Raw genomic sequence first — 11,378 nt, 5'->3', positions numbered from 1 at the left:
AATGACATCACAATTTGTTATACTTCTTGTTTATGTTGATGGCATAAATTTTGTTGGAACTTCAGAAGAGTTCCAAAAAGGCAATTGAATATCTTAAGAAATAATTTGAGATGAAAGATCTTAAAAAGACAAAACTTTGTCTTGATCTGCAAATTGAACATTTAGCAGACATGATCTTTATCCATCAATCTTCCTAAAGAGAAAGAGTTTTAAAATGCTTTTACATGGACAAAGTGCACCCATTAAGTACACCAATGGGTGTTCGATCACTTGAACTGAATAAGGATCCGTTCCGACATCCGGAAGAGGATGAGGAACTCCTTGATCCTGAAATACCCTATCTCAGTGCAATTGGTGCACTTACATATCTTGCTAATGCTAACAAAGGTGGTATAGATCGTATTGGTTATACAGATGCAGGTTATTTATCTGATTTCCATAAAGCTCGGTCTCAAACCGGGTATGTGTTTACATGTGGAGGTACTGTCATATCATGGTGCTTCACAAAGTAATTTATTGCTGCTACTTCTTCAAATCATGCTGAGATAATCGTTATTCATGAAGCAAGTAGGGAATGCGTATGGTTGAGATCAGTGATTCATTTTATTCGAAAAAAATGTGGGTTGGAATGTGATAAAAAAACCCACAACATTATACGAAGACAATGCTACATGCATAGCCCAATTAAAGGGATGATTTATAAAAGGAGATAGAATGAAATGCATTTCACCAAAATTATTCTACACACATGATCTTCAGAAAAATTGTGACATCGATGTGCAACAAATCCGTTCAAGTGACAATCCAGCAAATTTGTTCACTTTGCCAACTTCAACTTTTGAGAAGATGGTATACAAGATTGGAATGCGGAGACTCAAATATTTGGAACAATGTTTTCATCAGGGGGAGTGAAATATGCGTTGTACTCTTTTTTTCTTACGAAGGTTTTTTCCATGGGGTTTTTCTTGTAAGATTTTTAATGAGGCAGCTAGAATTGCGTATTACTAAATATGTGTACTCTTTTTCCTTCACTAGGATTTTTTCCGTTGGGTTTTTTCTAGTAAGGTTTTAACGAAGTACAATATCTTTTAATGAACATCCAATGGGGAGTGTTATAAATATATTATATTATGGATGTTCATTTATTACTTTGTTGTAAATAAGCTTCCTGAAGAAGCTTATCCATATGGGATTTCGCCGTAAATATGAAGAAGCTTATCCTTTCGGTACTCCGTTATGGATAAATATTACCCCTGGTAGAAGATTATCTATATCTGGTACAGTAGCAACTTACAAGCAGCTTACACAACAGCTTAGAGTAGCAACTTACAAGCAGCTTACACAGCAACTTGCAGTAGCATCTTACAAACAGCTTACACAGCAGCTTGCAGTAGTATCTTACACAACAACTTCCTTTCTTCTATAAATAGAGGAGAATTCAATTCATTATTTACATCAGTTTGAAGTTGAATAAAAATATCAATCTTCCTCTATTCTTGTCTTTAATTTATTTACTTTACGGTCTTTATTTTATAACATTGATCTTATTTTTGAACATTTCTCTTTCCCAATTGCCTAACCAGTCATAAAGTTTGGAAATTTCAGAGAGAAAAGAAGTAATTCCTTTATTTGTCCCCTATTCCCACTGTTCCACATTCCAAAATACTTGTCTTCAATCATTTCAATTGCCACTCACCCCCTCCACTTTTTAATCTAAATCCAACTTGGATCCCATTTAAATCTCTCACTTTCCGTTGACGCCGCCGCCGTCCATTTGGCCTTAGCTGTATAGAATTCACTCCCCTCATTATACCACCGGTAGAAGTGTCGCCGTCACCGTGATCTGACGCCACATTCCCTCGTGGCTGACGCAGTCACATTATTGCCAGTTTTTCAGTCAAAGCAAAAAGCCTAAAATAGAAGAAATACTGGAGAAGTAATAAATAGGAGTAGTAATAAAAGTTAGAGAAAAAAATAAACAAATAAAAAGCCGCCTTTTTTTCTTTTCCTTTCTTCTTTCGTTTCATTGACCTTTTCCTAATTCAACTTGTACTGATTTCTTCATTTTTCTTCCTAATTTTTCTCTAAGAGATTTCGTACAGAGAGAAAAAACATGAATGGAGTCGCTCCGCCGAGGAGTTCGGGTTCCGACGGTGGCGCCGTCGAAAGTACGACGGTTCTCCGGGCTTATCAGACCTGGAAAGGCAGCAACGTAATTACTCTATTATTTTCCTCAGCTCCTCGTACTTTAAGCATATTTTAGGTTTTATAATGTTTTTATAGTATGATGTTGTATTTTTCTGCATGAATTTTTCTCCATTTTCTGTAGGAGTTGGATTGATTGGAATCGATTTATTATTTTGATCTTGAACTGCTTGAGATAATTGAAATCTACAATACTATTGATTTCATTATTGCCTCCTTTTCAGATTATTTGAACTTTTGGCTGTTGAATTAGTCATTCATAGTCGATATTTTGGAATTAGTTTTCTGACACGTAGTAGATTTTAGCTTTTGGAAAAAAGTTTGATGCCGTTTGGATCAGAGATAAGAGTCTGTTTGAGTGAATTGAGAAATGGAAATAAGAAACTTAAAAATGGAATGCTAATTATATTATGCTCTCAGAATCATTATAAGATGGGAAAGTGATCTTGCTAGGTTGTGCATTAATAGAGAAAAGGGTAGGAAATTATTGAATGAAAAAGGATTCGGTGTAGGTAATTGTTCAGTATCTGGTTGAGGTTGCACCCAAAGATGTGACGTAACGGTCAATGAGGTTGGATGAGAACCTGGGGAGACTACGGTTCAAATTCCAGTAGAGACAAAAATATCAGGTGATTATTCTCGTTCTGCTAGTGGAGGTATCAGGTACTTGATGGAATAGTTGAAGTGGGCATAAGCTTACCTGAATAACACTGTATAGAAAATAGCACTACTACAATTTGAGGTTTCGGAGCTGGAGAAATCAAAATTGAGGAAAGAAAAGTTGTAAGAATTGCTCCAGTAACCTTAGGTATCTCTCTGGGGATGAGAAGTAAATACGAACACTCAGGAAAAGCGGAACTGCTTCAAAATTCTGTAGCACTACTACAATTTGAGGTTTTGGAGCTGGAGAAATCACAATTGAGGAAAGAAAAATTGTAAGAATTGCTCCAGTAACCTTAGGTATCTCTCTGGGGATGAGAAGTAAATATGAACACTCAGGAAAAGCGGAACTGCTTCAAAATTCTGTACTTTCTACTCTCAAAATCAAAAAGAAACACAAAGATAGTATTTATAGAACCCGAAATCCTTTCCTCATCCAGAATAACTACTCCTAAACAAAATCTATTTACCTTAAGGGTCCAGAACCATAAGCTACCTCAACTTATAAAAGGAAATAAAATGAAAAAGAACCATAAGCTACCCAAAAAATGGTAATATACTATCTATTTCCAGAATTTCTTGCAAAATGTGACAAATCAGATTAAAACAGTAATACACAAATACCTTAAGTTGAAACTCTAGATAAAACTATAAGATCAGAAAGAAAGACAAAGAAAAAAAACACTTATATACTAATTAAGACCAGACAAAAGCGTGAAATGACTCAATATTCTGGTTGCTGTTATATTGAAGCAATCATCACAATTCAATTTTATCTTAGTTTACTTTCTCTTGTGTTTCTCACGGACTTAATTGTGTGTGGATGAGATTGTGATGTATTGCTACTAAAGAACTTTACTCTTTGCCTTTTGCCATAAAGAGCAGCAAGTATTCCTGGCGTGTTATCCCAATCAGCTATATTGTTGTTTGTTGTCAAAATTTTGACAGTTTTCTGTATTCCTGTTTGTCTTAAATAGCATATCTCATGATTTTGCTACTCTTCCTCAGTTCTAAGTATTGCCTCTTGATTGTGCAGAAATTTTGTCTTCAAGGAAGGTTTATATTTGGGCCTGACGTGAGGTCACTCTTTATGACTATCTTCCTTATAGTTGCCCCAGTTGCTGTGTTTTGCGTCTTTGTTGCAAGGAAAATTGTGGATGACTTTGCTGGTCATTGGGGGTGGTCTATCATGGTCGTGGCGGTCATTTTTACACTATATGTAAGTTCTTATATTCTGTTTCCTCTGAAAACATGATTCCAAAATCTTTATATACCTGTAACATTATATGGTTACGTTGACCATCTTAGTTGGTGGGAATTAAAGCAAGCATTCTGCCTTTTGTCCATTTTCGGATAATGGTTTTTGCCACTAGTTTCATTTGCTTTAGCTGTTTCTTTTCCTGCTTTGCATTTGCATTCAATTGGGCATAGGATTTTAAATTAAGTCCAGTGATTCATGAGTGATAACAAGTTTAGTTTGCACAATAATTGTAAATGTTGACAATTTGTCAAAAAGACCGTGTTATGATTCACTAATTGTGATCTAAATGCAAGAGATCTTCTGCCATTGCGTAACTTTGTATCTTGATTACTATTGTAAATCCACAGTTTCATCAAAAGTGAAACTGTCAGGGAGTTGGTTTCTTTGACCAGCCTAATCTCTTTAGCTTCTAAAACTGGAGCATGCTTAATGACTTATTTCTCAAAAAGACTACATGCTAGTTCCAGTCTGTTTAGATGCCTTTGGCGATTGGCTTAGTCTGACAATCTATTGCTCAACCAACCTAAGCCTTTCCTAGCTACTCCATTAGTGCATGGGTTCTTTTTAACAGGAATTCTCCTTGTAAGACCACATCTTTTTCTAGTTGTATTAATTCTTTTTAATGTAGGCAATATGGATTGAATGCATACTTATAATAAATATGGATTGCATGGATAATTATGTCAAAAATATAAAATGGTCAGTCGTGCTTGGTTAGACAAGAGGCTGGAGATATTTTGGATAGACAACGCAGATTATATTTTGAAGTGGATTCAATTCAGTCCCATCTTCTGCCATTTTCTCCAGTTGAATAAAATGAATTTCTGCAATTAAACGGGGATGAATATTGTTTCATAAATTACTAGACACCAATGTAGTCTGGATCATTTTTTTTTCTGATAAAGTACTCTGGATCATCAACATTTTAAAATCTACTGAGCAAAGAAGGGACACTAACTAATGGCAATAACAAGGAAACATGCTGCTGTCTATTTAAGAAAAAGTGGAAGTCTGTGCATAGAAAGCATGCAGGTTTCATCAATTCTCAAGAGAATAATAAAATTAAGACAGATTTTTTGCCAGATACTTTCTTGCCTTCTGTACTTGAAGAGTTTCCATTTACTGGATAATTCCTGTGTTTCTCCCTTTCCTCTTTACTGTGTCGGGGGACTTCAGTAATTTTATCATACTGACGTTCTATTGCTTAGCTATAAGGAATATATAAGCTTTCTGCAAAGAATAGAGATGTCTAACCACAGCATACAGATGGTAGTGATGAAAATCTGGTGGGGGGTGGGGGCGGGGACCACAAACATCTGATGTTGTGTGGTTTCGTGATGGAAGTTTCGATGTTCCTTATTATTTACTGCACTAGGGATTTTCTTTTGCAGTTTTATGATCATTTCCTGGTGTCACATGAACGTGGATGGCCTGTTTCCTTTTTTTTTCCTCGAGTATCATGTTGAAGTAGATGAACTTCTGAATTCTTAGTACGAAAATGATTTCTGATGTTTCTTGCTAATTTCCGTAACAGAAAGGAACTACTAAATGGGTTGTCTCCTGATCTGTTTTATTAATTTATTCTATGGCCAAGAGGGAATATGATTCATGAGTCAAAGTAGAATGTAATATAGTTTTTTTCCCCTAAAGGTCTTAGTCCTTCTTCTACTAACATCTGGAAGAGATCCTGGTATAATTCCTCGCAATCCTCATCCTCCGGAGCCAGAAAACTTTGAAGGAAGTGCCCAAGCTGGACCTGGTCAAACTCCACAATTACGTTTGCCCCGCATCAAGGAAGTGAATGTCAATGGAATAACTGTAAAAGTTAAATATTGTGATACCTGCATGCTGTATAGGCCTCCACGCTGTTCTCACTGTTCAATTTGCAATAACTGTGTGGAACGTTTTGACCATCACTGTCCCTGGGTAGGGCAATGTATTGGATTGGTGAGCACTTTTATCCTAGTCACTTTTCTCTTGGACCCTACGATATGTTCATTCTTTTCCAGTTTTATTTTCCTCTTGAAAAGCATGACTGTTATTGTTGTATTTACCAAAAAATGTACTTGATATTTTTCTTTTCCAGCAAGCCTTGCAATGATCAAGTGTATTAACTTAGAACTGGTTATCTGCTAAATATTTGAGATTACAGAATGAGTAAATCGGGTGGGGATGGCTCTTGTTTTTATTCGTTATTTTAACAAAATTTCTTATATAAAACGTTTTCTGATTGCAATGTTTCTGCGCATCTTCTCTTCACTTAATCCAGTTAGCACATCTTGGCCGTCTTCCTTGTTGTGATAAGGACATCTTGTCTTAAAGTTGTGGAAATAAATTGTTAGAACTTGTTTTTCTAGATTACGCTGGAAACTGTTTTGCTAGTCTGACAGCAAAGATTCTTCTTTTGTTATTGCCTTCATTGAAAATTTCTCACTTTAATGCTTTAGCTTCAAATTTGAACAATGTTCTGTTTGGTGGTGCAGAGGAATTACCGTTTCTTCTTCATGTTTGTCTTCTCAACAACTCTTCTTTGCTTATACGTTCATGGCTTCTGCTGGGTCTATATTAGAAGGATCATGGATGGTGAGCAGACCACAGTCTGGAAAGCAATGGCCAAGACTCCGGCCTCCATTGTGTTAATCATTTATACATTCATATCAGTCTGGTTTGTTGGTGGCCTGACTGTCTTCCATCTTTATCTTATCGGCACAAACCAGGTAATATATTCGTCTTCACAGCTGGGGCATTTCAGTTGTTTTCCCTTCTTTTTCTTTTTTCGTATCCAAAAAGTTTTCCTGCTTCAGTTCTATAAATGATTCGAACTCGTGAAGGCCTTCAATTTCTAGGATTAAAGTACTTGTTTTTGATACTTGACTCTTCTATGTGCTTGCAGTCGACATATGAGAACTTTAGATATCGATATGATCGGCGGATCAATCCCTTTGACAAAGGTGTACTCCGTAACTTCTTAGAGATATTCTGCACCAGTATTTCTCCTTCCATGAATAGATTCAGGGCCAAAGTACAGAAAGAACCCGAGATACCAGCTCGTGAAGTGGCTGGTGGTTTTGTTAGCCCGAACTTGGAGAAAACTATGAGCGACTTAGAAATGGGAAGGAAACCAGCTTGGCGTGAGATTGCAAGAGGAAGTGGTGATTTTGAAGGACAGCCTAGAAATGATAGTCAGTTAGATAAGGATGAAGAGCTCTCGGCTGCATCCCCAGAGCTAAGCAACTCCACCTTGGCTGAGGGGCGTAGTATCCTACATCCCAGACGCTCTAGTTGGGGAAGAAGAAGTGGAACTTTGAACATACCACCTGATGTAATTGCCATGGCATCTGAAATTGGAGAGTCTAATCGGACTACTGTCAGTGATAGTGCTTACCGGACTGACTACCAGCAATAGTAGCTGATCTGGATGCTGTTTAAATTATTGTAGAAAAACTGACAAATAGAGATCTTAAGCCAGAGGATGATAGAATCAATGGATGGGATCTGATTATCCTTGAGGTGTGCTGTTGTGTGTATAATTCTATTTATTTTTTTTTTAAAGTTCTTTGAAATGTGTTTAATCTTTTTGCGATAAAGTTGAAATATGTGCTTAATCTGCAAAGAGACTCCCCCCCCCCCCCAAAAAAAAAAAAAAAAAAAGAAATGTCTTACCACTCTTATATATGATATATTATCGTGACTCGTGAAGATTCAACTTTTATTTCTACTTCATCCCTCTCTTCACTTCTTGGTAATTACCTTTAGTTGTTACAGACTGGAATCTATGGTCCACTCCAGCTACCACCATTTTTCTCAAGATGTACGCACTTCTTTGATTTGCAAAGTCGTCTTCTAGAGAAACACATGTTAGTTTTGCAAGGATGAAAATGAAACAAAATAACGAAAGAGAATATTCAAAGGCAAGTATAAACATTTGTCTTTAATCAGAAGTCAATATTAGGAAGGAGAAAAAAAAAGGAAGTGTCATTTACGTCATCCATTTTCCCTGAGTGCCCTCCATTAGCAAGACTTGTTTGTTGATGGACAGGATTATGGGGTTTATTATCTTTTGGGTTATACTCAGAGGAACAAAAGTCGAAAATAGGATTTTTTTTTTTTTTTTAAACTTTTAATAAATATTAAGAACTTTGATAAAACCTAGCAATTTTGCACGAATGCTCATACAGCAGTATGTCAATTCGATTAGAGATCTGATGTGATGCACTTCAAATTTTTCTTCTATAGACATTTTGGACCTTTCATGCAAAAATCATCATGAGTCAATTTATGAATCTACACTTCAAAATCCCAAACTGGTTGACCATACAAATCTTTTGAATTTACTAATCGTCCTGCTCTACTCAGTTTCAGGGAATTTTTTTGTAACATACATACAGTAATATATAAAAGTGGGCAATTGGTCTTTTACTGTACTTAAACCGTCCATGCATTTCAAAGGATGTGGATGCTTCAAACCGTCCATCTTTATCGCTCTAAATCCAGGATAAACATTATTGGCACAGCCAAAACAGAGTTTTTAACGGAGGGGTCCCAATATCGATATGTAACGATATCCTTACATGACAAGTGACAACTATCCTCCTGCCCTAACGATTGTGAGACACCATTAGTAAATAAAATTAGAGATAGCATCCTGCAGCTAGTAGATTAACCAACAAGAAACATCAATAAAATTGCACCAGAAAAGTACTGCTAGTGACAACTGTAAGTATGTGGGAATGGAAAAGTAAGCAAAATATGAAGCTAATCGCTCTTCACTGCATGTTCCGAAAGCGTTTGACAATAATGAGGCTCATATCTATGTAGCGTTGTGCACAGTTGGTTAGACAATAAGATTCGCTGGAGCTGAACTTGCTTCCGGGAGTTCCAGTGATGCATTTGTCCCAGCAAGCACTTGTAAGCTTTCCAACCATTTCAGTCATCATAGCCCTTTCCTTCTCTTGCTGTAGAAATTAAGGATTCAGGAGCTAATATTAGTGACATGAACACATATAGGGCAATCAGAAAAGCAAAACACAACAGTTGACTGATGTTCTATAAATCACTCTGGAGCTCTTAGCCTCATATGGCGAAAGAGGAAAAGGCAGTGAACAAGATCAGAACAAGCCTCACAAGTCACAAATATGTATCGTTATGAAGAGGCAGGGAATGGTTGACAACTAGCTAGAGAAGTTACTAATAAACTGATATTCAAAGGAAAAAACATAAATTAATCATCAGGCAAAACTTGACTAAGAATCCTGTTTTAACAATCAAAAGAATATCCTGTTTCATTTGTGTGTTGTGTCCAACAGGCAGCATAGAGTAAACTTCATGTTGTACTGTTAAACAAGTTTAAAGATTTTAGTGAAACAAAAATTAAAGATACTAATTCATTAATCACTAAAGTAAAATCCAAAAATAATGAGTTAAGATCAACTTACTAAAATACATATCATTCCAAGATTGTTTTCACACATTCCTTGTAAATGACTTTCACCAAGACTTCCTGGTGAAGATGGATTGCACGGGAATTAGGATATAATCTGTCATCCCACGAACAAAACTAACTAGCAAATAAGATTTTCATGCAGCTAGAGTAAGATCAATGGACTTACATAAGTATCCTTTTTTATGTTCTTACAGTAAATGCTTTTTTTTATGATCAGTAAGTAAGAATTTTATTCCACAAAAGCACACCAACAAGGTGCAGGAATATGTACAAGCAAAAGTTAGTGCCCCTTTATAAATGAAGTGAACTAAGAAATACAAGTAAGGTGTCATAATCATAAACATTTTGCATCCTACACCAAAATGCCACAAAATATAAAGATCAGTATTTAAGCCTATGTACTGATTCAACTTTCCCCTCAGATAGATGCTTATTTTATAATACCACCTCGGGTTAGAGGTTACTAGGGATTGCTCATTTTCTAGTGCCTTATCTTCTATCTCGCAAAAGTAGGACTTCAGGAATCTAAGCCAAAGAGCAAAACGAAGGAACCAATTTCTCAACTAACCAGATCAATATCTAATTTTTATAGAAAGAATTACTGTATTATTCACAGAAATGTACCATTTTAAATTTCTTGTGATCGTTTTATCCATAGTATCTTGCTTTAACAGTAATAATCTCCAAATTAGTTTTCAGTTATCTTGTCAGTATAAAAACGTTTCAGAAAGAAAGACTCATGTGAGTTAATAACACCACACTAACCAAAGCTACCCCCACATTTTCAACTTTAGAGTTATAAAATTCAAAAGAACAAAAGAAACAAGAACGACACTCAATATTTTCTAAACTATTTGATTAAAAGCAGCTCAAGTATCGCACCCAAGGGTGTGGCCTAATAGTTAATGAAGTGGGTTGAGAACCATGACGTCTCAGGTTCAAATACTAGTGGAGGCAAAACACTAGGTGATTTCTCCCTATCTGCCTAAGCTTTGGTGGACAAAGCTACTTGTTCCTGATGCTGGTGGAAGGTAGCAGGTATGCCTGTATTAGTCGAGGTGCGCGCAAGCTGGCCCGGACACCACAGTTATAAAAAAGAAAAAAAGCAGCTCAAGCATCGTCTAGAACACAATGGAATACCATTTAAAGCTCCAAGAAAGAATCTCAAAGCGTGAGAAAAAACAGATAAAACGAAGTCGCATAATTAGCTTCTACCAGAAAAATGAAAATAACAAAAAAGGGTATCTGTGTAACCTCTATAAGCAAAATCAAGAGCAGATTCAAATCCTTAATACTATAAAATTTATCAAGATTAGTTTCCTTCTGAAAGTGACCTAACTTACTTTAGACCAATATTAATAAAGTAGACAATTCCTCTCCTATAACCAAGTAGAATAAAGACCTCAACACTAAATACCTAGAATAACAGCAATCAGGAAAAGCATAAAAAAATTAACAAAAACAAACTCAGAATTAAGCATCAGTCCTACACACACCCGCTAACACAGAATATATATATGCCAATGAAAATTAGCTAAAACTCCAACATCACAGGAAGAAAAAAATCAATATACAAATACTCATGAAATTGAGCACAAAGCTGAATGGATTAGTAAATCTGAACAACTCACTTCGAGAAGTTGCTGTAATTCTGGGGACTGAAGAGCTGAAGGATCCATGGAAACTTTTCCAAAATTGACTTGAAGGAAAATTTATTGACTTGAAAAACCCTATGCAAAACCCTATGCCGATTGAGTCGGATTATATTAAGATGAACTATAATTAGACAGCTGTGTAGTTGTGTTGGAT

General features: G+C 36.0%; 2 protein-coding genes across 3 annotated transcripts; one reads left to right on the top strand and one right to left on the bottom strand.

The window, feature by feature from the left end:
• The first annotated feature begins 1,616 nt into the window (after positions 1 to 1,616).
• On the top strand, positions 1,617 to 7,698 carry LOC107794231 (putative protein S-acyltransferase 7). Of its 2 annotated transcripts, XM_016616712.2 has the most exons (6): positions 1,797 to 1,936; positions 2,090 to 2,212; positions 3,902 to 4,084; positions 5,777 to 6,073; positions 6,610 to 6,843; positions 7,020 to 7,698. In XM_016616712.2, the coding sequence occupies exons 2-6, from the start codon at positions 2,114 to 2,116 to the stop codon at positions 7,530 to 7,532; spliced, it is 1,326 nt and encodes a 441-aa protein (XP_016472198.1). In that variant the 5' UTR covers positions 1,797 to 1,936; positions 2,090 to 2,113; the 3' UTR covers positions 7,533 to 7,698. The 2 variants fall into 2 exon arrangements, with proteins under 2 accessions (XP_075098208.1, XP_016472198.1); XM_075242107.1 differs by having other exon boundaries at positions 1,617 to 2,212.
• Positions 7,699 to 8,651: 953 nt separating this feature from the next.
• Positions 8,652 to 11,378, bottom strand: LOC107794232 (mitochondrial import inner membrane translocase subunit TIM8). Its single transcript, XM_016616713.2, has 2 exons — positions 11,201 to 11,378; positions 8,652 to 9,081 (listed from the first exon to the last, which is right to left on the bottom strand). Exons 1-2 carry the CDS (start codon positions 11,246 to 11,248, stop codon positions 8,893 to 8,895), a joined length of 237 nt encoding a protein of 78 aa, XP_016472199.1. The 5' UTR covers positions 11,249 to 11,378; the 3' UTR covers positions 8,652 to 8,892.

Source organism: Nicotiana tabacum, chromosome 21 (assembly GCF_000715075.1).
Source record: "Nicotiana tabacum cultivar K326 chromosome 21, ASM71507v2, whole genome shotgun sequence".
Classification (NCBI taxonomy): domain Eukaryota; kingdom Viridiplantae; phylum Streptophyta; class Magnoliopsida; order Solanales; family Solanaceae; genus Nicotiana; species Nicotiana tabacum.
Note: the sequence above shows the minus strand (reverse complement) of the source record. Positions and strands in the feature narration are given on the sequence as shown.

Bases quoted from the DNA above. Each gene is read 5' to 3' on its own strand.
- LOC107794231 (XM_075242107.1), top strand. From the start codon at position 2,114: ATGAATGGAGTCGCTCCGCCGAGGAGTTCGGGTTCCGACGGTGGCGCC. The intron at 2,213-3,901 runs GTAATTACTCTA...TTGATTGTGCAG, and splicing joins AGACCTGGAAAGGCAGCAAC to AAATTTTGTCTTCAAGGAAG. The intron at 4,085-5,776 runs GTAAGTTCTTAT...TTTCCCCTAAAG, and splicing joins CGGTCATTTTTACACTATAT to GTCTTAGTCCTTCTTCTACT.
- LOC107794232 (XM_016616713.2), bottom strand. From the start codon at position 11,248: ATGGATCCTTCAGCTCTTCAGTCCCCAGAATTACAGCAACTTCTCGAA. The intron at 9,082-11,200 runs GTGAGTTGTTCA...TAATTTCTACAG, and splicing joins AATTACAGCAACTTCTCGAA to CAAGAGAAGGAAAGGGCTAT.